Genomic DNA, 27,371 nt, shown 5'->3' on the forward strand with positions numbered 1-27,371 from the left:
AACGGTTCATCTGAATCGGTCCACATTGCTCCCTGCTGCGCGCTGCACGTGGCCAGGCTGTAACGTAATAAATTCACCTCTGGTCATTTGTCTCACGTGGTCTTCGTTCGCAATTTCCGTCGATCCCCAACGCCAGGAACCGGAAGCGGTGGCGGTGCGCATCCGTCGGCGACCCAGCCGCCCGTCGCCAGCACGCTCGACCTCCTTCGGCGACTCAGCCGTCTAGCCCCGGCACGCATCCGCCTGCGACCCAGCCGCCCGTCCCCAGCGCGCTCGACATCCGCCTACGACTCAGCTGCGCGGCCGGATGCGGCCGACCTCCCCCGGCGACTCACCGGCCCGGCCTCGGCACGCACGATCTCCGACGGGCGCGCGTGCAATGGAGGCGGCGTTCGACCTTGCGGCTGATCTGTACCGCGACGGCTGTATCAGAGGCTAGGAGACCTCGCCTTCTTCAAGGCCTCTGATCTCCTGCAGCTTATCCAGCCCAGGTACCTCCAGATCCGCTCGATTTGGGTAGAGCAAGTAATTTGGGGTGCAGATTTTCGAGCTAGAATGGGAGGAGATGTCATCCTAGATGTACTTATTATCGGGTTGTAATTTTTTTCTCAATTCTGTAGTAATTTTTTGTGATTGGATGTATAAATTGTAATTTTTCTCTTAATTCTGAGTCTTGTTTTTGTAACTGGATGTATTTCCTACCTTTTTCTACATCTAGATTGATGAAAGTCTCTAGGTATTTTTTTTTCCAATTTTAGATGAAACTTTAAGCATCAGGATGTATTTTTTAATTATTTTTCTACATCTAGAATATTTGAATGGATTTAAGATTAACACACTACCATGCTTTTGTGATCCCAGGTTTGGTTCACCTGGATGTAACTTCATCTTTTTTTTACATCCATTGCTGCAATTTTTTACATCTACAAATAAGATCACAAAACTAGTTAGGCGTGTGGTGTGTGTTGTTTACTTGTTTTACAGGCCAGCTCCCTCACTTCTTTTTTTCTCGTCAAGAAGCGACAGCGCCGAAGAAGAGAATGGCGTTCTCTGCAGTTTGTGTGCAGACCCGGGCGGCGGGAGGAGACGTATAGAATTGGGATTTCTATTTTTAGAATGGGCGCATGTCGGAGTAGTGTTTTTCCTAATTTGGGTGGGGCACTCCGGTAGACTAACCGGTGCTATAGCACCAGGTAGCAGGGTCCATAAAATGCCTCTTAGAGAAGGTGCAGGTCAACGTATTTCCATCTTTTTCGGAATGACTTAATTGAAGCTGAATGAGGCGGCAGCAACAAAGACTAAGAAAATATCTCAACCACCTTTGAGACCAAGTGAGGAGAAGTCTCTAGAAACAGCGGTGGAAGATCAGTTTGTTTAAGGGATCTCGATGTGGACAGGATTGATCTGTAGACTGACAATTCCATGTGCAACTAAGAGAAGACAAAGTTCGTCTAATAAAGATTCTGACCAATACCTCAGCTCCGTTTGCTGCATTATTCTCCGTTATTTAGCCCTTATTTGCCACCTAGCTTAGCCAGCTCTCTACATTTTTTTATCTATATCTTGGGCTAATGACAAGCATACCATATCTAATTCATGGCTATTAAGTAGCTGAACATGAACGAATGATTCTTCGAAGATTGCATTGTGGGATTTATATTAAACATAAACAAGCCAATTTTCGTGAAGAAGGACAGAGATTTGAAACACATGGGCACCAGTGATCTCGTTTTTAAAATAAATAAAAAATCATAATTTGAGTTTCAAAAAATTCTGAAAAAAAATCCGCATATAACTAGTCAATGATGTATTCTACAAACATGTAAAATATCAATATCAAATAATTTATATTCTGAGCTACACAAAAATGACAAAAGTGTAGATCTGAGTAGTCATTTTCAAATATCCAAAAGATATCAGATTTTGTCATTTTTGTCTAGCACAAAATAAAAAAGAATTTCTGGTTGAGATTTTGCATGATTGTGATATATATCACTGACAATTTCCACAATTATTTTTTTATTTTTTGATAACTTATAACATTTTTTGTTAATTGTTTTAAGATGGCGAGAGCACTGGAGCTCGGGAGTCAAAAACACTTTCCGGAAGAAGAACCTCTAGAAAATAGAACTACTCCACAATGAAATTTTTGTGTAAGGATTTAATAGAGTTAAGGGCTTTTTAACGATTGTTACAATAGTTCTCGCGTTAAATTGAAGACAACACTGCTGGATACCCTTGATGCTAGCTACCGTTTGGTCTGGATAACTTCTTATTTGTTTGACTCGTTTTCTTACAAGTGTGTCTTACCTTGCATTTTGTTGCAACTGTTATCCTTACAATCCCCCCCCCCCCCCCCCACACACACACACACACCATCCGTCAACAGAAGATGGCTCGCGTCCTCGTTTTGAGGATTCGAGGTCCCGTTTTTCTGCGATTTACCATTTTTGTCGTTCCTATATATGTTGCCTACTTTGCTTCTTCCGTTGCCATGGTTTCTGTGCATCTCTCCAGACCTTCCCTTTGCCCGTTGTCCTCCACCACTCTGATGCTCTCTTTCATGGTCAATGTTCTCTGATTTGCCGTGCTTTGGTGATTGGAAAACAAAGTCCATGAGCCCCATCGTCGCACTAAATAATATGAATTAATTTTGTTTGTGGATTTAATTGAATCAATGGAAATGTACAAAACAGCGGGTATAATATTAGCCAAAATAGAAGGAAAGTGCACCATGCACTATATTTAGACGAAGCAAGAGAACCAATTGATAACTAGCATAGCAAGTTTTTTTAGATTATCACATGGACATTTGTCGATAAAGGGAATATATTAATATCGAGATACCAATTACACTCGGCCTCTCGAACAACGCAATACCCTAATGATAGTATGGATGCATAGAGCCAAAAAAGAAAAGAAAACATAAGAAAATAAAAGGAAAAATTATCACATGAAAAAGGAAACTAAGAAAAGAAAAGATTATCACATGCAAGGACATTTAGAAGTACTTAAACCTAGGTGGATCTCACTACCTTTCATATAAACAGAAGTATATAGAACATGCATGTACAACACCTTAACGTTCGAGACTTTGAGTCATGAACCAGATCATCACCAATTTCAGACTTTACATATAAGTATTAGCTACACGATAGCGTAGCAAAGCAGCTTTCTTCAGCGAGTGGTTAGAAATCAAGTAGTACGTACGTACATACATATGCCGCGCACTAGCTAGTGCAACACACACCATGGTAGCGTAGCCGCCCCTAACCTGGCATCTGCTGATACGTACCCCTCGCCACCAATGTTGTCTGATCGTCAGCGACGTAAAATATATCGGCCCGTCCAGTCATCGTCGTCGCCAGTCATAGTCACGCTAGCTAGGTGTACGTACAGCTGAAGTTTAAACGGAATAGATTTTTTTCCAAACGGAATACGGCTGAAGTTTCCAAATCGGCGTCGTGTTCGTACGTCTTTGTTGAGAGCACACGAGTGATAGCTAGGGGCCAACGTATACCACATCTTTACGTGCTCGTGGACTCGTGGTTCTGGTTTCCGTTGCGCGTACGTGTACACATCGCTCGGTTGGTTGCGTCTAGCCGTATGCGAATCCATGTATTGAAAGGAATAGATTTCTGACAGGTGCCTGTGAAAGTTCCTCCCAAGCAACAGTACCCAGAAGAAATATATATTCTGGACAATATCAAGTTATTCAACGGATCTTGTGGTGTGACTTGTGAGGTTGAGTGGTGCTGATCTGGAGTTCTTCACAGATCTGGAATAAATGAGATCTACGCCACTTTCTAACACCTCATAGCTAGGTGAATAATCAGCAAAAGAAACACATATATGTTCGTATTGCGATGCTTCTTATAAGCATTCATTTATTTAGAAGCCGTGGCAGACCTAGATTTTTTGTGAAGCCTAGGCAAACATGCTTAACATGCCAGTTTTAAGAAAAAAGAACACCATACTTCCTCAGTACACTAATATAAGATGTTTTAGAACTTATAGAGAGAAGACTAGATATAAACTAAAGTGAGTGAACTTATATACTAAAAATAGAGTAGATAAAAACTAAAATGGATGAACCAAAGCGGAAATTCAATTCGGCTCCCGGGTGCGTATGCTCCCTATACCGAAAAATTATATTTCGAGTTGTTGAAAAATTTTGACAAAAAATTCTACATGTACATCTCCATAATATATGTGCATTCCTCAAGTTTCAGGAAAAATCAATATTTTTTGTGGTCTATGTAAAAAAGAGAAAATTTACCTTGTAAAAAACATTATTTTTAGCACTGAGTTTTGTCTTTTTTACACACGTCACATGACAAGTCCATTTTTTATGAAACAACTTTGTGAGCGCGTAGCACGTGAAAATGTACGTGCGAATTTTTTGTTTCAATTTTTTTGAAATTCAAAATATGTGTAAGATGAATTTTAAAATAAAGGGAGCATATGCTCCCATGTTCCAACCAAAGAATGTACTTAAACTCTTACATTTTCAAACGGAAGAAGTATAAATTTACATAACACGGCCGCTACAGTGAAGGCTAGGCTGCTACCCTAGCAAGACGGATACTATCCGCACCTGTTTAGAAGTGAACTGTTGGCTTTTAACAATCTGTCGAATTTTTCTACCTAATTTAGAACTGTTGGGGATTTACACTAGTTTTTCCTAAATACAACATACCTTGAGCCCTAACATCATGTCTCACCCAAGGTTGTCTTGTCCATCTTCTATTTCACTGGTTGTAACGATCATCGCCAGCGGATCCTCACCCACCCACTCGATCTAACCCTATCTCGTCTCTCACCCCTCATCCAGTAGTGCCACCGCATCAGTGTTACCTATGGGTGAAACAGATATGATAATTTCCGTATCGAAACCGACGCCGAATGAGTTTGAAGGTATCCATATCCGGTTTTAAAGAATCTAGCAAATAAAGATATCAAGTGGTGCTTCGAATACTCTATAGAATATGATATAGCAAATAGCATGCAAATATTGATTATCTAAATTTTAATTATGATAATCTGAAGGTTTTTACCCGGATAATCTGATTTTTGAGTGAAAACTCAAAAGCCAAGCCCAATCTTACAAGGATAGTATAGTTATTAAGCTACCAAGTTCATTTGGCGAGCATGTTTAGTTCTATATCTATATCAATGTAAGTTTTAGCGTATCGTGTCTCTTTTTTCTTAACTACACAAGATTAAAAGTTTAAATCTCTCTCATTTGCAAGAACTATAACTATCTACCGATGGTAGCATATATCCGACTATTTTTGGTTCTACCGAGTCCGCCCTATATATTTCCGATTTGAATCCGCAATTCGGTATATCTGCATTGAAATCCAAAACCGGTCAATATCCGATCAAATCCGAATCCAAGAAAAATATGTAGTATAGGATATGGTATGAGTAGAATCCGATCTGATCCGATCTATTTACTCCCCTAATGTTACAGATATCTGGGTCGCAAGCTTGTGATGCAATTACTCTTTCATAATTTAATAGCCAAACTTGTAAAATATTTTTTTCCGGTTACATATCGCTAGAACATGTTCTAGTTTGGAACAGAGCTCTCGACACAAGATATCATTACTTAATCCCCGTATCGGCTAAGTATCTGATATTTCCATGTAAAATAAGCATTTTCTGCCACCTGCTGAACGCAGTCCCTGCCTTACACAGATAAAGATACGATCACTGGCTAATTGATCGCGGCCAGGTCGGACACAGCCTAACCACAAGATTATGCCTCCACCTAAGATAATCGTCTGCCAGAGGTGCCAAATCGCCATCGCGCGAGCTTGTGCGAGATAAAGATCTCCGTTGGCACGTTCCAAAGAAAAGAAGGTCTCTGTTGGCATCTACGACCGACAACTCGCCAACACATTATCAATGCCATACATATCACTTGTAGTCCTCCGCTACTCTACTCACTGTTTCAAATACATGGCACTCTAGGTATGCATTTGGTTCTCGCTGTGCAACTATGCCCTCGTTTTTATATGAATAAGTTAATATTGTACAAAATAGTTACAGAAAATTCACAACTACATAAATTGTAGTATTGTTTTATTAGATGAGCTCTTTTACGATGATTGACACGGAACTTAGGTTCCGTGCGGGTTCCGTCTAATCCGATTTTTCGTGACCGTTGATTAAAACAATGATAGCTTTTATCAAATTGGTATAATGATTCACAATCAGAAAACGTGCATCCATCGGTCGATCTAACCTGGCCCTAGCAATCAAGAACGAGAACCTGCGCCAATCAAAAATGGGATCTCCTCAACTCTCAAAAGTACTGTAAAACGGATCGTTGTTCTAAGCGAACGCCGCCGTGGCAAGATCCTAAAAAATTCACTACAGGAATGGGGCTATATGCCGAGGGCCGGGAACCCTCGGCGTAGCATGCTTTGGCCCTCGGCGTAGGCTATGCCGAGGGCCGCCCTCGGCATAGCTCCTCGGCGTGTAAGTCCCTCGGCAAAGGCACTATCGCCGTCGGCGTAGCCCGGCCCTCGGCGTAGCACGCTACGCCGACGGCAAAACCCTCGGCATAGACTTTTAAAAAATTCAAATTTCCCGTTTCCAAAAAAATTCAAAAAAAAAATTTCGAAAAAAATAATATTTTTTTCTATATGCCGACGGCAAAACCCTAGGCATAGACTTTTAAAAATTTTAAAATTTTAATTTCTTTTACACAATTTTTTCCTTTTTTTCCTTTTTTTTCTTTTTTTTACTTGTTTATCTTTCACCCAATACACTTTTAACTCTAACTACACTTAATCTTATGTCAAATTACAATCATGGTTAAACTTCCCAATCGGTCACCCATCCTCACACTACTCCAGCCTCAGCACGCTTAACTTCTTGGTTCCATTCGGATGAGCTTCCATTATAGAATTGACACCTCTTGCTGATAATAATAGCATATCAACCCTATTAACCCTTGAACCGTGATGCACACTTCTTTATTTTTGAATCCCAAACAATTACTTAAGTAGACAACAATGAATATATATAAGTAATAATAATATTGAATTCAAATAAAAATAAAATGATTTTATTTTTTGGTCTTTTTTCTATTTAATATTGAATAATTAATATCTTTAAATCGGAAAATCAAAATTCCACAAATAATATGTCTAAATCGATCAGAAAAATGAGAGGAATCTAAATATAACATACATATCATCATTTGAACCTAAAAACTAGAGGAATCCAAATATGACGCCCAATTTGCCATGTGGCCAAAACAGCCCCCTCGCGAGATGCGAAATGGCCGTATCGGGCGGGCTGGTGCACTGTTCGCCAACACGCTAAACGGACAAAAATTAGCACATAAAGTGATGTGTTATAGACATAAAAACATTTTTTGCGGAATTTATTGAGCGACGGAAAGTGTACCCCTAGATCAAATCCGGTCAGTTTCCAGCGGATTCGGCGGGACACCGTAGGAAGCCGCATGGATTCCCAGATAGCTAGCGCGCACATATGACATGTGATATGTGGTGCGAAGGCGGTGTCCTACCACTACGCGGAGGTCTCGTGCAATACTAAAATGCGCCCCATGTAGCTGCTTCACAAAATAAACCCGTTTTGGCACCCCGAAAATGAAAAAACCATCGCCCATCGGTCGGATTGGAAATCCGCTCCTGGGCCTTGCTTCCCATCCCACGGACCACGCACATGCCAAATATGGCCTCGTTCCGACAAACTATGCGGTGTCACGGGCCGTTTCCTACTCATTTGCCCTAAAAGCCATAGAACTCCGGACGTGATAGTCCTGTTTGTGAAGGGTTTTCCAAAATAATTGCCGTATCCTAATTCCGACTTTTGGAGTGGTTACTAGAACACATAAAATGACGCCATGCGGCTCCGCGGGATTTTCTGACTTTGTTTAAATTGTCATTTGGCCAAAACGGGCCCCTACGGAGATGCGGTATGTCCGTACCGGGAGCGCTGGTGCACCCGTTTACCATCGCGCTAAACGGACAAAAATTGGCACATAAATTGATATGTCATAGACCTAAAAACATTTTTTGCGGAATTTATTGAGCGACGGAAAGTGTAGCCCTAGTTTAAATCCGGTCACTTTCCAGCGGATTCGGCGGGACACCGCAGGAAGCCGCATGGATTCTCAGATAGCTAGCGCGCACATATGGCATGTGATATGTGGTGCGAAGGCGGTGTCCTACCACTACGCAGAGGTCTCGCGCAATACTAAAATGCGACTTATGTAGTTCCTTCAAAAAAAAACCCGTTTTGGCACCCCGAAAATGAAAAAAAACCATCGCCCATGGGTCGGATTGGAAATCCGCTCCCGGGGCCTTGCTTCCCATCCCAGGGACCACGCACGTGCCAAATATGGCCTCGTTCCGACAAACTATGCGGTGTCACGGGCCGTTTCCTACTCATTTGACCTAAAAGCCATAGAACTCCTGACGTGATAGCCCTGTTTGTGAAGGGTTTTCCAAAATAATTGCCGTATCCTAATTCCGACTTTTGGAGTGGTTACTAGGACACATAAAATGACGCCATGCGGCTCCGCGGGATTTTCTGACTTTGTTTAAATTGTCATTTGGCCAAAAGGGGCCCCACGGAGATGCGGTATGGCCGTACCGGGCGCGCTGGTGCACCCGTTTACCATCGCGCTAAACGGACAAAAATTAGCACATAAACTGATATGTCATAGACCTAAAAACAATTTTTGCGGAATTTATTGAGCGACGGAAAGTGTAGCCCTAGTTCAAATCCGGTCACTTTCCAGCGGATTCGGCGGGACACCGCAGGAAGCCGCATGGATTCCCAGATAGCTAGCGCGCACATATGGCATGTGATATGGGGTGCGAAGGCAGTGTCCTATCACTACGTAGAGGTCTCGCGCAATACTAAAATGCGCCCCATGTAGTTCCTTCACAAAAAAACCTGTTTTGGCACCCCGAAAATGAAAAAACCATCGCCCATGGGTCGGATTGGAAATGCGCTCCCGGGGCATTGCTTCCCATCCCAGGGACCACGCACGTGCCAAATATGGTCTCGTTCCGACAAACTATGCGGTGTCACGGGCCGTTTCCTACTCATTGCCCTAAAAGCCATAGAAATCCGGACTCGATAGCCCTGTTCGTGAAGGGTTTTCCAAAATAATTGTCGTATCCCAATTCCATCTTTTGGAGTGGTTAGTAGGACACATAAAATGATGTCATGCGGCTCCGCGAGATTTTCTGACTTCGTTTAAATTGCCATCTGGCTAAAACGGGAACCTGAGAACATATAAGAAAGTGATTGAATTGTTTCTATGTTAACATGTTATTCTACATGATTTAAATATACATGATTTTGACATAAACGGATAGAGGATGTTTTTCTGAACATTTTGATACCTCATACGCATTTTTCTGACATCATATGAATTAGTTATGATTTTTACAAAATTAGACAAATTTGAAAAATAGCCTACGCCGAGGGTGGCCGTCGGCGTAGCCCTGTCTACGCCTAGGGCCAAAGATATGCCGAGGGCTGCCCTCGGCGTAGAGGTCGCTACGCCGACGGCCACGTTTCGCCGAGTGTTGAAAGGGCAGGCTGGCCTGGCCGGGCCATACGCCGACGGCCCCGACTTTTGGCCGTCGGCGTATAGCCTGGCCCTCGGCATAGCCTCCCATTCCTGTAGTGATTGTACATACATAAAGTTAATTTTTCTTAGCAAACACTTGAACTTTATTGATTGGCTAAACAAGGAGGTTATACCTATTCTATTCAGCTGTCCTATTCTAAGAAACAGATCAAGCATTGAGGACCGATAAAATCATGAACAACAAAACATATCTAATAAAAACTATAAGTTATATGAAGGTACTCCATAGTTTGTCATATATCAAGCCACAATTTTAGTCCGAACATTTCTCCCAAACTTGAAAAGTCTAAACCTACTATCCAACTAACCTTGAAGATTCTAAATATTTGACTGATCTACCCGCGCAGGCACGTGAGAACCTAAATATCCATTCAATCGAATATTCGTAAATCAAGACAACAAATGAGAAAACCACTGGCCAAAATAAAATCACACGGTCATCGCTGCCGTCATTTCGCCTAATCCAATTCTTCGATAGTCGTCAAACGATAATATTATACGAAGAACCAATAGAAATAAATGTTGGAGCAAGCTCTTTGTTACGTTGGCCACGATGGCTACACCAACAGAGTTGTGAGGCTTTCATTTTGTGTGTTGTTTTTGTTGAGACATTGTTCTCCAGGACAGCCATGCTAATGTTGATCTATGATCCCTTGGGTTGGTGCCGATGTGATCGCTAAAGGTGCATGAGTGATTGCAAATGGTAGTGAAAAAAAAAGTGAACCAAATTCCCCCGCGTCGTGCCTAGGGTTTTACGCTTGCTAGCCCTGTTAATAGTACCTTCATAAAATCAGGTAATTCGATTGCGCATTTTATAGAACCCGGTTCACATGAAGCAGACACGTTGCAAGGTGAACCCCCATGTCACCTAAGCATCTGATATTTTCATGTAAAATAACGTTTCACCAGCATCAATGATAATAGCTGCAAAGATAATGATATGACTGCATAATCCCCAATACTGACACATAACCTAACAAACCATCCCTATGCATATCTCGCTGTAAAATAATGGTTTACCAGCGCCAAGTCGCAGTCTTCGCCTCGAAAAAAATTCGCACTCGGTCCAGAGACAGGAAAAGATCTCCCGTTAGCGTCGACGACCGAAAGGAAAAAGAAAGGATCATTCCTCTGCCGCCATTAACAAAAATCATTCCCCGGCCGTAATCTCCAGCCGACCACGCCGCGCACTGACGCCGGCGGCGGGCCCGCGCGCCACCCGAGCATCGCCGCCACGCCACGCGTCGCGCCCGCCCCTGGTCTCCACCTGTTCCTGCCACGAGATTTTGATCTTTGAGTCGTCGACTGATTCTTCGAATGCCAACGCGATGCTAGCCAGTAGAACTAGACGCCGGGAAGTTTTTCAATATTTCTTGTATTAGCACGGCCGGGCTGACAGTGATGCGCGGACTTGTATTCGAGCTGTGTTTAGCCCGTCATGATCGCGATCGAGTTTTAATTTCCTTCTTCTTCACCTTCTTTCCTGTGGAATTTGGAATGTTGCGCACTATGCTGGATCCGTCAAATGTACTGTGCTAGTTGTGTTGAATTTATATGGGGGATGGACAAGTGTATGCATGTACCCCACATAAACGTTACGTGTTGCCAAAAATGTTAGAGGACATGTGCTCACGTTTTGCACGAGTAAGCGCGCGGCTCGTACCACTAGTTTTTCTCTTTTGCGGAATTGCTCCGCCAAAGTTGGCAACCAGTAGATTTTTATAGCTGCGTTCCATAAGTTTGAAATAGAGTTGTAACTAAGATTATCAGTTGAAAAATAAATGAGTTTTGCAACTTTGATTTTTTCTTGAATTGCAAATGGGTTGCAACTGAGATATTTTCAGTTGCAAGTCGAGCTGCAACGTTGCTTGCAAGTGAGTTGGAACTGAGAAAATGGTTCACGCACTATAATATTATGGGATGGCGTCACTTAACTAAAAAATTAAGCTAATTCTTAGTTGACGAAGAACTAGTCACACCCTTTTTTTCATTTCTATATACACATTTTAAGTACCAGGAAAATATTATATGAACCACCCTGTACTGAACTCATACACAATCTCGACAATTGTAGTACTCGTACTCTAAATGAACCCAATGACCAACGCCTTTGTTTGGAATATTGGTATTTCAAGCAAAACTTGGCACATCACCTATGAAGATATGTATATGCAGCGTTAAATCATGCTAAGCGATGGCCCAGCACGTATCCAGTAAAACGTTGCTTGATATCAAAGCCAACTTTTTGGACAAAGCCGGTGGTGGAGGAAATATGCTCCTGTCCTCCTTTCGATCTATTCTCATTAGCTCAATCAAGCTTTCGGCCTAAGAAATTTAACCACTTGTGGATAGCAACACTGATCTGATTAGTGCTTTTGTAGAAACGCCCAACGGCGTGCCTACGATGATTGGATGGATGATCCAGACAAGGAACTTTCCAAGCTGGGAACCAACGTAAAGATAGTGCGGGAGAGAGAGCCACCTACTAACCCATGTTCTTCGAGTTCTCACTCCTAGTAAGCTCAGGTCTGGGCTCCCACTGAGAGTGCTGCTAGTGCCCGTCTAAGTGTAAGTAGTTACTAATTAAGCTGGCCGAGCATATACGTCTGTCCTTCGTGCAGAATTAGAGATCATTGTCTATTGTAGTCATGAGGATTTTTCAGTTATCTTAAAAAAGAACTCTTACTATTTCCTGGGCAATACTACAGCGTGTGTGTCCATGTGTTTCTATTTCGTGCGCTCTACACACACCGATTTTATATACCAAAAATATTCAGATCACTACTTAAAAATAACGCAAATTGTCTCAAATTTTTTACAAGGTGGAGACTAAGAATAAACTTACTAATTTTGACAGATATTTTTTATTTTCACAATGAATATATAACTATATGAACAGATTATGAAGATTGGTCATAAAAAGTTATGGTGTACAATTATATTTTTCTTGAGAAACATTCCACCATTCCCCAAAATGATAATCTCTTACATCTTATTCAAATAATGGCTCTAATTTATATCTTGGAGTCTCAAACCTAAAACATCATGCATTCAGAATTATGCGAGTAAATGAGAAGCAACATATTTGGTAGGTAAAAATTAATAAGCCACATTCATAACCACAAATTTATTCTAGGGAACGGAAAACAATTAAAGAATATGGCCTCGCATTTGCGAGGGCCGCTGTGCTAGTTAGAAAAAAAGTGCAATTGTACAAATATGATCTTAGCAACTGTTGTGTATATTATATATCGATGCTCGTCGCGAAAAAAAATGTGCTATATGAAATATTAAATGCAGCTAACACGGAAAACATATATCTCAATGGACGGATGTGTCAACCAAATACAGATGCTCTATTATGAAATGCGGGATATAACACTACCATCTCTAGGTATATTGCACTTGAGGCTCACACAATTTAACATTTCATCATCTTAAACAGCAGAAAGAATATTTGGGAACAACATGAGCTATAGATTCGAACAATCTCCCCAAACTAAGATGGTGAAACAACTGCTTGGAAAAGGCACACCAAGTAGGATCTGAACTTCATAGCTTTGTGGTTAACCTATTTGCTTGATGGGAAAATGATTTTTCTTCGATTTTCCTCTTCTTCCTCTTCCTCGTCTTCTTCATGTTTTTCTCTTATCCAATGGAGACTGCCATGATTTTTTTTTTGTCTCTCATATGTGACAGATTTTTGAGGCTCATGTACAAAGCCCGAAGTGTTTCTACATGATATTATAAAGATCGGTTGGTTCTTCTACCCGTTCGATTCGCAATGACAATCCATCCACATATCCAATCTCGAGAAGCATCGGTATCATTCATTGTGTTAAAGGGGGGAAAGGTTGCACATTAGATTTTGTGGGAAAAATTTGAATGTCCCACGTACTATAAGTTAGCGAGAAGTCGCAAGCGATGGCTAACTAATCTCGCCTGGCATTTGAGGAAGTGAAAAGTCATAAGTGACTCACTACTAATCTTGCTTACACAAAAGTGGCTCTCCAATTTTAGGCTGCCGAAAGACACAAGTGTTTACTAGATTTGTCTAACGAGCCAAATGTTGCATACTAGATTTTGTGGGGGGGAAAGCTGCCAAAGTCCCACATATGAGTTAAGTGAAAAGTCACAAGCGATGAGTCGTCACTAATCTCGTCTGGCATTTGAGGATGCGAAAAGTCATAAGCGACTCACTAACTAATCTTGCTTACACCAGAGTGGCTCTCCAACTTTAAGCTGCGAAAAGTCACAAGTGAGTCACTAATCTTTGCTTACACAAAATAAGTGAAATGGCATTATCAAGGGAGTTGTTAATGTCATCCCCTTCCCCCATACACGTGAGAGCCATGAGCCACATACCCCTGCCAACCCAACCTAATAATCCCACGCCAGGGGCATTCCTGTCCACACCACCTGTATATATACTCCTCATATTCACCATTCTCGATCAGACTGTGACTTAATCATACAACCTCGATTGATCTCAGCAAATATCCAACTACCTCCCGTCCTCTTCGCCACCTCGATTTCTAGATTTCTAGCTAGACCCACCAGTGATCTAGTGTAGGCATATGGCGAAGGTGTACCCGAACGTGGCCGTGCCTTCCCTGGCGCTTCCAGCGGCGGCGGCTGCGGTGGCCGGCGACGAGGAGCCGGTGACACTGACGGTGTGGCGCAAGTCGCTGCTGTTCAACTGCCGGGGGTTCACGGTGTTCGACGCCAGCGGTAACCTGGTGTACCGCGTGGACAGCTACGCGTCCGACTCCCGCGCGGAGGTGGTCCTCATGGACGCCGCGGGCCGCCCCGTGCTGACCGTCCGCCGCAAGAAGAGGGCCATCGGCCTCGTGGGCGGCGACCAGTGGCTGGTGTTCCCCGGCGAGGACACGCGCGCGCCGCCGCTCTACGCGGTGAAGCGTCGCGGCGCCGTCATCGTCGGCGGCAGCGGCGGAAACAAGTCGATGGCGCACGTCGCGGCGTGCGGCGGCGCCGTGGGAGGCGGGCGGTACGAGGTGGAGGGGTCGTACGCGCGGCGGTGCTGCGTGGTGTACGACGAGCGACGGCGCGCCGTGGCGGAGGTGCGGCCGAAGGAGGCGATGGTGGGGACGGACGTGTTCCGGATGGTGGTGCGGCCGGCGGCGGCGGGGATGGACGTGTCGCTGGCCATGGCCGTGGTGCTGGCGCTGGACGAGATGTTCGGGAAGCCGTCCCTCCTCAGGAACTGGTCCTCCTAGCGCCTCGCTCACGAGCTCCCTGAAATTGCCTCCTTTTTTTCCCCATCGATTTCCAACATTGTTTGGGCCTGAGAGCAGAACCGCTCCTATGTGCCCCTCTTCTCTCTCTTTTTTCCTTGAAAGTTCTCTTTGGTATATGAAGGTATATGTGCATGGAAATCCTTCTTGATGTGTGTGGTTTTGAACCTTTTTATGTAAAGCCACACTCTTTGTAAAGATTATCAAAGAGAGATACAAGTTTTCTCTAGTCTCTCGCGTAAAAGGGATGATCTCCCGTTCCATTGCAGCAATGAAAATCTATATAGGTTATAATGGGCAGGTTCGATACAATCGCGCAAAGCGTCTCAGAGAACATAAAACCAAAATCCACCAGAACTACAAGCTATGATTAGCACATGACAACTTTACATGGATCAAGGTGCATCAGATGCCTGGTGTGTTTTATTTATGTTGCACCAAAAAATCTGTAGTTATTTTATTGAAGTTCCAATATATTGTTGCCCTGAAAAGTTTCAGATAGTTATGCTCTATCATTTGGGAGAAGAAAAAAAAAAGTTTATGCTCAGATCAGCTCAACACAAAAAACGAATGGCCTGGATAGGGGTGTGTGTACCTATCATGGTTCTTAGTCACAACTTTCCCATGCCAGAGTATCAAAACTTGTCTCTAGTGTCGGGCATTGCGGTAGCTCACGTGTCTGACTTTTGTTATTTCTCTTTTTCAATAACGAGTGTTTTATTACTAAGAGTGTCGAGCATATTACGTCCATCATTTCCAAGGAGTGTGCATGAAGATCTTCAGAAGATCCTCGAGCTAAACAATACATAAGACCACCCCGATGTGCAACTATATGATTCAATGTCATGGGACTCCTAGTCTAGACAACTCACATCATGCGTTTGTTAGTAATTCTCCAGCATCATTGGTATTTGCAATGGCTTCATGATGTGCTTTAGCTGCTTCCATCATATGATCCTTGAATATAAGCTTGTTTGTTTCACCGAGCTTAGGATAAGCTACAAACCTGTTTAACATCCATAGAAGCTTGGCCATTATATTTCAAGCTACTTGTAACCTTCAAAAGACTCCACAAGGCTGCATTCTTATTGGCTACTTAAACCTTGGTAGTAGACTCATAATCAAGACCAACCTCTACTTTAAACAATGATGAAACACAACTTTTTTAGCTACAGTAAGATAAATAAGAGGGATGGTATTAAAGATGGAGATGTGCCTGAGATTTGCATGTGTTGGTAAATGCCAAACTCATATATATACATAGGTAAAAAGTCATTTTTATGGACATACTAAAAGGACACGTGTTCCGCCTAGATGGGGTGAATATACGGTTTAATTTTTTACTGTAATGGCTTGAACAAATGCGGAAAAAACTAGTGTTTGATTTTTCAAGAAGAAAACCTATATAATTAGGGTTCACTTACGTGCACCAATAACTTATGCTAAGTAAGACAAATAACTAAGTGATCGCAAGATAAATAACTTCAAGCACGAAGGCTATCACAAATTAAAGTGCATAAGTAAAGAGCTCGATTATAGAAATAACCGAGTCGCGCGGGGATGAGCATGTATCCCAAAGTTCACATTCTTGCGAGCGCTAGTTTCTGTTGGAGCGGTATGGAGGCACAAGGCTCCCAAAACCCCAGGAAGGCATCACCGTATTCTCCTCGATCCTTCCCACCCAAAGGGAAGCTCTCGATGGAACCTTGAGGGTGGTCATCGAACCCGCACAAACCTTGGGAAAATCTCCACAACTTAATTGGAGACTCCCAAGAAATCTCCATGAAGACCTTAGTATTGAGGAATCTCCACAACCTAACTGAATCCTCCAAGAACATCACAAAGATCACAAAGCCGTCTAGGGTCCAACGACCCAAGAGGAACAATCTCTGGGTACAAGCACCCGAGAGAAATATCTCACGAACTTTCACTTTTGTGTATCACCGCAGAGAACTGAAACTGATGCAGCAAATGCAATGGCAAGAACCCCACTCCCAAATTCCACCAAACCAACAAAAGCTATTGGGAAAATAAGATAGGAAGAACAAAGGAGGAACACCAAATTTTATTGGTGACAAAGAGAGGGATTAGATTGGTGAGGATGTAGATCAAGATCTTCTCTATCTCTCAAATAGATGCAAGAATCATGGGGGAGAGAGAGAGAGAGAGAGAGATAGCAAGCTCAAATGAAGGTCAACAATGAAGGCAAAACAAACTAGAAGAGTTGGGGAGCCTTCGGGAAAGAAACCCCCTTAAACAGCTCCCCATGAATCTAACTGTTGTGCGGATTTTTCCCACATGCCGAACCTCCCAGCTGGGCCAGACCACTCCGACCGAAAGGAATAATCCAGGCCGACCAGAACAATACCAGCAAAGGGAGGGCAGGGTACTGATCTCTCGGGTTTTATCCCAAACCAAGGCCGGACAAGTCCGAGCAAGTTGGTCCAGCTTGGCCGGACCACTCGAGTGGCAGCACAAGAGCATTCCCAAGAACGCCATAACTTTCACACCAGAGCTTCGACTTTGATGATCCTGGGATCGTTGGAATCACAACAACAAGCTCTATAAGATCATGAAGATAAATATCATAGTCCAACCACAGAGTATAAAACCAAATGAAGAAGATTTTAACTTATCTATAAGAGACAAATCGGTAAAACCTTCGACATCAATAATGCAATAACTTGAGTTAGAAAAGTCTGATTTAGATGAAACAGTTTTGTTGGAAAGAGGCAGACAAGAGCTACCTTAATATTGAAAACACATCAAGTATTTCATGCAAAATACATTTTCGATGAACTAGAGCTTGTCATGAGAATAAGTACAAGCTCTAAAACACCACATGGTTAAGATCTAAATAACAACCAAAAAGATGATGAAATAATGTAAAGGTTTGAGCTCTCTCCAAATGATATGATCAAGTTACTCACTCAAGATCCCTCTTGATAGTACGGCCAACTATCTTATAAACTTATCTCCCGACTACAACATGGGACCAGTAGAAAACAACCCTATCAAGATTAAACCTTAACCTTTCGCATTTCACTTGAGATAGATGATGGTGATCTTAACTGCAATAAGATGGAACATATTTTTTGATTGTGCTTGCTTATTAAAGTCTTTTGGATTGCTCCCACATAATCCACTATGGGAATGCTTCTTATTCGGCGCATCTTCACATATTCATGAACATCACGTGGATGGCAAGCTTCAAGCATATGATCTCTTCAAGATAGTTCATCTTGAACTTGCACAACATTTTTTCTTTCTTCATCTTATTGATATCTTAAAATACACATGAAAGATTACCCAATCTTCTTTTTCAAAACATACTAGTCAGATGATATTTTTCATTTTCTTCTTTTTGCAACCTTCAAGCAATAAATATAACTCAACGCAAACATTAGTCTATAGATATTATCTTTAATTATCAAAATCACACATGAGGGCTTCATAAACTTTCACATACACGGTGAATTTACATGCCCATTAGGTTTTCTCGTTATATACAAAGAATATCCATGAAATAGAAAATAACGTCAATAATTTATCGATTCAAGAGTTAGGGCATAAAATTATGTAGCTAATACATCTACAAATTATCTGCATGATACATTCCGACATCTTGAAACAGACTTTCGCCATATTTTATAAATAAATCACCAACAAAATTAGAGTTCGGATACATTCTGATCTAGATGCCATGTAGAATAAGAAGTATTTATTTGTTCACTATTTAAATAGAAATCGGTTGCCCATGTGTACTCCATGTACACAAAATTGTATCCATGTGTGGCCCATACCACCCTATGCATGCATGTTAAGAGTATGGATGCAAGCGCATAATTCTTGTATAATGGAACAATTAACGTATTATAGTCACTATAGTTATGTAGAAACTGGTTTAAAAAGTATTGATCTCACTTGTAAGTTATTTTCAAATATGCAGTTGCTCGGTTTATACTACAGAAGCAGGAACACAACGGGTTATTCTCTGTGTTGATCTTGCGTTTCAAGCAGGTGGGGATAAATAATTGTATACCCATCATGGTTGGTGGTAATCTTCTTAAACATTCGTCTTCATGCATGACCTTGTGGCAACTATTTTCGTTATCCTCTATGGATGGTGGCATAGTTTAAAATCAAGAGTGCATTTCGCTTTTACCCTTTAGTTATGCATTTGTGATACATATTACCCCATTTAGTAGAACGTTTACAAAATATAACATTTAGGAGACCTTGAACACGGTGTAACCTCAGTTTGGCATTTTAATTGTTATTGTTAGATGGGACATGCATGGTAGGTCGATGTGATGGGACAAAATATGTAAATGTCGGAGAGCGTCCTCGAAGATTATTTCCAGAATTCTTTTATATGTATGTTCTATTCCTCGCCACTGTTTTGATATTTTTGGATCTTGGCCATAACCTGACACCTTACCCAATGAACATATATCAGAAAATAAGGGTTCAAAACTTATAAAATGGGCAATCTGCATGATTTTTCATTCAATAGGGTAATTAGTGTCACAAATGCCAAAATAGAGGGTGAAAAGTGGAATTCACACGAAGATCAAATTACCCATCGCCTTAGGCATTTTGTAGTTATACATGACTTTTGTATGTTGACATTTACCTTTTTCCTAAACTGTTCTATAGGTTATGTGCATCATAGTTACCCACAAACCGTATGTTTGTATCACCTTGATGCGAATCTTTGAGTGTAATAAAATCATCTTTTGTCGTAAAACATCAGTTTGTTTTTATCATGGCAAGTGTTTAAATTTTCTATCATCACTCAAAGAATAGCATATACATTAGTGTGATTATGTGCACTACATTAGTCTTATGCCCCATTACATCGTTCAAGGTGAAAAACTGATGTGAAATTTTCCTCCTCTCCGTCCTGAACATGGTTGTATATTCTTGTTTTACGTCGTACGTTTATCATTTTTTAGGAGATTGTCGTCCATCGACGAATAAAAGTTGCGGGTTTTACTTGAGATCGTTATGTACCGCTTGATCTCATTTCCGATAAAGGAAATATATTAATATAGCGAAGATGACAATTACACTCAACTTTTGCTATAATGCAATACCCTAACGGCATCACGGAGATTGTCGTCCATCAACAAATAAAAGTCGCAGGGTTTTACTTGAGATCGTTCTATACCGCTTGATCTCTTTTCCGATATAGGAATATATTAATAGAACGAAGATGACAATTACACTCAGCTTTTGCTATAATGCAATACCCTAACGGCATCACGGATGCACATAGCCAAAAAAACTAAAAAAAGGAAAAATCCCGCTATAGTGTTGCAGTCCAAGTTCTCCAAAAATAATGCCTCTAACAAGAAAATAGTTCACAAGTGATGTCATCGCTTGATCGTAGATCTTGGATTTCCACCTTGAAAATAGATCTCAAACAATGCCTTCAACAAGACTCTTGCCAGCACAACTAATTAAGGCTAGGCCTTGAATTTTCACTATGAAAGGTAAGATTCTGAACTTTGAATGTGTTGTCACCTTCACTTATTACATATCGCTGCTACGAATTCTGAATCTCCAAGCAAGTTCCTCAACAATGCAAAGTCTCATATCACCATTACTAGTCCTTTAATCTCGCCTTCCATGATATTCTCCGTCTAACTTCACCATAAAACCAAACATGTCATATGAAGGCAACCGATAGCAGATTTGCACCGCTCCCTCCTAAACCAAACAATCGGAAAAAACAAGGGTGCGGACGACCGAATCCCACCCGATCTAGCAACCCCAGGCATAACATGACCATATGAGTTCATCGACGGAGCCTTCCAAAACACGACACTTTGGTCAAGATCAAGAGGACAAGTATCAGGTAGATATTCATCTTACAAGAGGAACCCTAGGATCGCCGCCTTTATTCAGGCCGAGCCCCCACGCAACCAGCCACGACCACGATCGAGGGCGCGCCTCCGCCGCCAGCTCAGTGCCATGGGAATCACCACCGAGCCGACATCCGCCACGCCGCTGCGCCACCTAGGAAGTCTCGTCGCCATGATGCCCGACGCGCACCACGTCCTCCCATGGGATAGCATCCCACGTCATAGGCCTGCTCGAGAGGAGATTAGCAACCCCCTCCCCCTCTATTGTCAACGAGCGACCGAAGCCCTAGTGGTGGCGGAGGAGGGGGTGGAGAGGTGGAGGGGGCTCAGGTGGCAGCGGGTGCAATGATTATGCAACCGCAGCTTGTGAAATTGAAGAGATAATAGCTCATCGCAAATTCTAGTTTTACAGATGGGTTATTTCTTTGAGGACCTGCTTGGCAAGTACGGTCGTTTTCCAGGTGTAACGTTCGACGCCGGGTTTTCCTCTAGATAACAACGAGCTTGGCTCTGGTGGTTAGGTCCCTTGTGGTGGAACCAGCCCACCCAGGTTCAAGTCCTAGATTTGGCATGGGTGTTTGCATTTACCTGGATTTATTCCAGGATTTAACCGGCGCTATGCTTTCAGTGGTAGGTGACGTGTCCGTCAACAGCGAGGCGCCAGTGGTGACTTCGTCAACCTCAAGATATGCCGGCTCAGTCCCTCGGAGGTGCTCATAGGGGTAGGGTGTGCGTGCGTTTATAGGGGTGTTTGTACGTGCGTGTTTAAGTGTCTGTGTTGTACTGTGTTCTCAGAAAAAAAAGAGGTAAATGGCACGGAGGTTCGATGGTCCGTGACATTTCAAGGCTGAAAACGGGCCAAAACCGAGTGTACGCCGGAACAAATACGCCAAACCAATTGGCCTTGCTGGGCTTGCTCCGTAAAATTGTAGGAACCGTGAAATACCCGGTTTGGGTTAGTTTATGACGAACCAATCGGGGCCTGAACTAAATGAACTAGAGAACCAACCTGTGGTTGGATGGTTAGGAGGGCAGTGGCACCCCCAGCCCACCAGAGTTCAAATCCTAGATTTGACACTTTGGTGTCTCATAAAGGCGGAATATTCTTCAGTGGGAGGCGACGTTCCCGTCGATAGCGAGGCGCCTGTGGTGACTTTGTCAATCTCAAGACCCGCCGGATCAGTTCTTCAACGCAGTCTCTTGGAGGTGCTCATAGGGGTAGGGTGTGCGTGTGTGCGTTCATAGGGGTGAGTGTGTGCGCGTATGTATGAGCGTCTTTGATTGTACTGTGTTTCGCAAAAAAAAAAAAAAAAAAAAAAACTAAATGAACTACGAGTTTCTTTTGAGAACTACTACGCATTTAATCGACGCGTGACTGCGTGAGATACACATCTTTTGTCTGTACAGCATGTTGGTGCAGCACCTCGGCTGCACCTTTCTCTTCCTCGCTCGCACTAACGAACAAAGGGAGACGATGGAGTGGAGACACGGAGTTTTCCCGGCCGGCGCACAAACGCCGCCGTGGGCGCACTGACGCCCTACTCTTCTTCCTCTTCAACTCAACTCAAACACATACATAGGTACACACACGCACACATGCAGCACTACCTAGAGAAGCTCTCCTGCCGGCCGGCCGGGCACACACCACAGCCGCGGCGAGACTACATCTCAGGCTCACCCTCCACACACGCACATACGTGGAAGACTACCATGAGACTGCCTCATCTGCTAGCAATCCTACACAGCTAATAAACATGGCCTTATATAGACATCCGCACGTACCCACACAACCACTAACTCATGCACGACCCGGCCACGAGGTCGCTGATCCGCTTAGTCCGGCCACGCGCACGACGCGGGCCAACTAGCGCCTGAACGCCAACGGCTTGGCGTGGTTTAGTGCTAACAATCTCCCCCTAAACCACGACATGCCGTCGCCGGAGTTGTTGCAGCTTCCGTCGTCGCTGTCGCCGTCGCCTTGAACCTGACGCCATGGCACACCTCTATGCCCCACTGCATCTCCAAGGTCGCCGCTTGACGGTAGTTGCACCCTGCAGACTCAGCCGCACGGCACCTCCATGCGGCCACGCCATGTGCATGATGCACCATGTCTGACCTCCGCGGCCTTCTCGCCACGCCGCCGCGCATCGCCTACGCGGCCTCCATGCTCGTCGCATGTACGACGCAGCCACAGACTCGGCCTGACGCACATACGCCGGTCACCACCGTCATGGACTCGACCTGGCGCACACACACCGATATTCCTTCACCTTGGGCGACAAACGCCGAGCTCCTCCGCCGGCGACACACGCCGGACGTTCCGGCCGCACTGGACACGACCTTCCCGGACGCCGCTGCATGTCGTCGCCGTGCCTCGGCATCCACCGCACGAACGGCGTCACAACGCGCCTCGTCCGCGGCCGCCACCGTCGCCGTGCTCACTGCGGACTCGCCTCGCCACAGCCCCGAGCCACGAGGCTCTGATACCACTTGTTGGGGCTGGCCCGGCGACACACGCCGAACCAGCCCTCCGGCGACGAACGCCGGTGCTCTCTCTCTCTCTCTCGACCAGACGGAGGCGGAAGAAGTACACAGAGACAAGAGTATTTCTGGCGACAAACGCCAAGCTACACGTACAACTCTTCTCAGCTCAAACTGATTGTCTTCTTGGAGATTACAGAGGAGTGGGTTATATAGGCGCTCGGGCTCGCACACACGACGCCACGCCCGCGCACCGCGCACACACCGCGCACTCACGCACCCATGACCAACACGCCCCAGCTCGCGCACCACGCGCTCCAACGCGATCGCCACGGCCGGCCTGCTGCTGGACCAATTCCTCCTATCCTCTCGCTAAGTACTCACAGAATGTAACTAACGCATGCACACATACATGTAGCAAGCTAACAAACAAGATTAGTGCTAACATTTTCCCCCCTAATCTTGACTTTGCCATTGCCGGAGTTGCTGCAGCTGCCGTCGCAGTCATCGCCACCGGCCGCCCTTACGGCCTGCCATCTCCAACATACTGCGACTTGGCCATCCCTGCCTTCCGCCCAGCTCCGACCTTACCAGTGGACACGAACGCGAGCACATACTCACGTGCCACCGGCACACACACATGCATGGCCGTGACCCTGCCCTGCTGACCCGACCTGGCACGCTTACGCCGGTCACCTCCATCTTCCTTGTCTCCGGCGACACATGCCACAGCTTCTCTTCCAGCAACGAACACCACCACGTTCCGGCGCACATACGCCATCTTCTTCACAATCGTCCCGCGCGCATACGCATACGATCCGATCTTCTCGTACGGGAGCCACCTGCTCATCCGTGAGACTTGGGCGCACATCACATCCGCCATGGAGCCGAGCCTCCGACTCCGTCCAACGCGAGACTGCGCCTCCATGGTCGCCGAAGCTCTCCGGCCGCTGCGCTCGCCGCGCACAGCGTCAGCGCACCACGGTCTCGTCGCAAATTTAATCCGAACGGAGGGAGTAGAATGACGATGGTGATTGGTAGCACTAATTTTGGTTTTGCAGTATTCGGTTCGTTTTACACTGCATGATCTGAAATATCTCGCCGAACATCCAGTGCTAAGTGTATGAGGAATAAAAAGAAAAATCAGCTGTGGAAGAAAAACAAATTTGGTTTGATGTAGTCCCCTACGTTTGCTGAAGATATCAATGCATGTACCGGTCAGACCGTCAGAAGCGAGCTGTGAGTTTTCTTTCAGTTTCAGAGACGGATTCAGGCACGATTTCGTTTCCGATCTGGAGTCTTCCGATCGGGTTGATTCATAATTAGAGATACCGCGCGCCCTGGGAAGGAGAAGATCGGAAGAAGGATGGACCGGGGCAAAAGAGCTCTCGAGTGGCCCTGGATGGCCGCCGAGATCAAGAGGATGAAGAAGCTATGCCGCCGCGCCTGCGACCCCCCTACCACTACCAGCACCGCCACCACCGGCAGCAGCTGCACCGTACCGGATGAGGATCTCTCCTCCCTCCTCTCGTCCCTTTCCGTAACCAAGCGCCCGTGCCCTTTCGCCGCCGCCGCCGCCGACCACCACCATCACGCCCTCAAACGCCCACGATACCACGCCCAACCACTACACGAGCAGATGCGAGGTACGCCCACGCACATGAACCAACGCCCGGACGCATTGTTCTCACACCCATTGATTAATGCAGGACTGGAGATCCGTTGCGACGAAGACGACATGGAAGAGGAAAGCACCACCAGCACCCGGCCGCCGCATTGTCGTGACCGCTTAGATTGGTCGGGCTTCCTGCCGGAGCTGCTCCGGCTTATATGCCGGCGGCTCCCGCTGGCCGACGTCCCCCGGTTCGCGTCGGTATGCAAGCACTGGAGCTCATGCGCTTTCCCGGTCTATCCGGCCGACGCTGCCCCGGTCCTGCTCCACACCCTCGTCACCGGTGCCGGCTCGGTCCGCTTCTACCACCCCTACGTGCACAAGATGTTCGTCCTCTCCACTCCTCGTCAGACACAAGGCAGCAGAGTGTTCTCCGCCGACGGCAATGGATGCCTGATGCTCCGCACGCCGAGGAATTCCGTCATGTTTATTAATCTCCTCGACGACGATGCCGGCCCTGCCGTGCTCGAGACGCCGCCAAGAGAGAACGACGAAGGGTTCATGTGCTGCGCGCCACACCGTGATGGTGATCGCCCCTACGACCGCAGTATCTTCGCCGTATACCCGCACATGGGCAGAGTAAGGATCCAGATCTGGGATCGGGGAAGCTGGAAGAGCTTTCCTAGTGTTGGAGGTTTCTTTACGATGTCCTTCTCCTGCAACCCGGTGATGCACAAGGGGAAGCTCTATTGCTTGGGGGAAGATGGGGATCTTGGAGTGTATGACCCAATCAAAACCGAGTGGACAGTGCTCCCGAAACCCACCGGCTTTGGCCCCGGCATTCCGTACATGAACTGTTACCTCGTCGAGTCGCAGGGGGAGCTGCTCGCCGCTCTGACGGGCAGCAGCAACCAGACGCCCATCCACGTCCTGAGACTCAACAAGAAGAAGATGGAGTGGGAGAGGATGGAGTCTTTGGGTGGACGGGCGCTCTTCACCGGAACGGCATCGTCGATGTTGATGGCCAGGCCACCCCAATCCATGGCCAACAAGGTGTACCTCCCTAGGTTCTACGGCCGTCGTCCTCAGGTCATCCAGGCGGAGCTCGCGACCTCCGCCGGCCGCCTCTTCTTTGTTCCCAAGGAGGAAACGCTGCTCAACGAGGATGCCGGTAGCGGCACCGGCGGCTCTTGGTGCTACGAACTAGAATCGAACTCCTCTAATGAACAGTTCACACGGGGTTCCTCCAAGAACCTGCCACAGTACATGTGGGTTCATCTTGGCAATTCTGCCTCTCCCACGTCGGAGTCGGATGATGGAATGGTTATAGGCTAGCTAGAGGAGGATTCATCCATCAAATAAGTTACTCATGTCATATCCTCATCTACTAACAGAGATCAAGATTGTATTACATGCATGGGAGCGAATAATTATCATCTAGATGAGAATTAGCTTTGGCGCCCAAAAGTGAGTTGTTTTGTTTTGGTGAGGTCAAGATCATGTTGCGGAGTATGCTGAGCTTTTCGGCTGTGGGCAAGACCAATTTCCGATTAGGTACTTGAGCATTCCGATTCATTATCGAAGACTTATCAATGCGGAATGGAAATTGGTTGAGGAAAGACTACAAATTAGATTAAGCAAGGCCAATTACTGTCTTTAGGAGGAAGATTAGTTCTCATAAATACGGTACTAAGAAATATTGTACTATATATGATATCTTTCTTCCAACTTCCTAGAGGAGTCTTAAAAAGATTGGATTATTTCCGATCAAGATTCTTTCTGACAAGGGGATAGTGAAAAGCGTAAATATCGATTGGCCAAGTGGAGTGTGCTTTGCCGCCCAAGGACCATGGAGGACTTGGAATCTAAGATCTCCAGGTCAAGAACAGGACCCTACTCGGTAAATGGCTATCTAAGCTTCTCACTGAGAATGGAATATGGCAAATACTCCTTAAGAGAAAATATGTTGGCCAAAAGGCTTTATCCCAGGTTTTTTGAAAACCAGGAGATTCACATTTTTTGCAGGACTTATGGATACAAAGAAGTATTTATTTTCATATGGACCTTTATCTATTAGGGATGGGTCGGAAATTCGTTTCTGGGAGGATAAATGGCTAGGAAATGCCACGCTCCGAGAACAATAGTCGGATGCATTGGCGGCGCAAATGGAGGAGGAGAAGGACGACGACGACGACGGTTTCGGGTGGTCCGACGACGATGGGCCGCACCCGGACAAGGCGGTGGATCAGCAACGAGCTCTCGTCGAGTCCTTCGAGTCGGAGAAGCAGCTCCAGGACGACGCACATGCACGTGAAGACGCGCAGATTCGCCGCGCCGTCGAGCTCTCCCTCCAGGCGGCGCAACAGGGAGGGCCGGCGACGACGCGCTGATGGAGCAGAGGTGTCTGGCCTCCGCCCTGCGCATGGGGAGGCGGCGCGCGCAGCAGGAGTTGCGGCGGAGGGTAGCCGACGACGGGGCGGGGTCGTCAAACGCACCGCCGG

The 27,371-nt window shown here is 45.2% G+C and overlaps 2 protein-coding genes across 2 annotated transcripts; both read left to right on the plus strand.

Annotated features, from left to right (window-relative positions):
• The first annotated feature begins 14,090 nt into the window (after positions 1–14,090).
• On the plus strand, positions 14,091–15,136 carry LOC127318738 (protein LURP-one-related 8). The gene has a single exon (XM_051349221.2). The coding sequence runs from the start codon at positions 14,230–14,232 to the stop codon at positions 14,887–14,889; it is 660 nt and encodes a 219-aa protein (XP_051205181.1). The 5' UTR covers positions 14,091–14,229; the 3' UTR covers positions 14,890–15,136.
• A 9,524-nt stretch (positions 15,137–24,660) lies between these two features.
• Positions 24,661–26,232, plus strand: LOC127311231 (F-box protein At3g56470-like). Its single transcript, XM_051341648.2, has one exon. It carries the CDS (start codon positions 24,661–24,663, stop codon positions 26,203–26,205), a length of 1,545 nt encoding a protein of 514 aa, XP_051197608.2. The 3' UTR covers positions 26,206–26,232.
• The last annotated feature ends 1,139 nt before the right edge of the window (positions 26,233–27,371 follow it).

This window comes from Lolium perenne, chromosome 1, assembly GCF_019359855.2.
Source record: "Lolium perenne isolate Kyuss_39 chromosome 1, Kyuss_2.0, whole genome shotgun sequence".
NCBI classification, from domain to species: domain Eukaryota; kingdom Viridiplantae; phylum Streptophyta; class Magnoliopsida; order Poales; family Poaceae; genus Lolium; species Lolium perenne.

Coding starts and splice junctions, on each gene's coding strand:
- LOC127318738 (XM_051349221.2), top strand. CDS start 14,230: ATGGCGAAGGTGTACCCGAACGTGGCCGTGCCTTCCCTGGCGCTTCCA.
- LOC127311231 (XM_051341648.2), top strand. CDS start 24,661: ATGGCCGCCGAGATCAAGAGGATGAAGAAGCTATGCCGCCGCGCCTGC.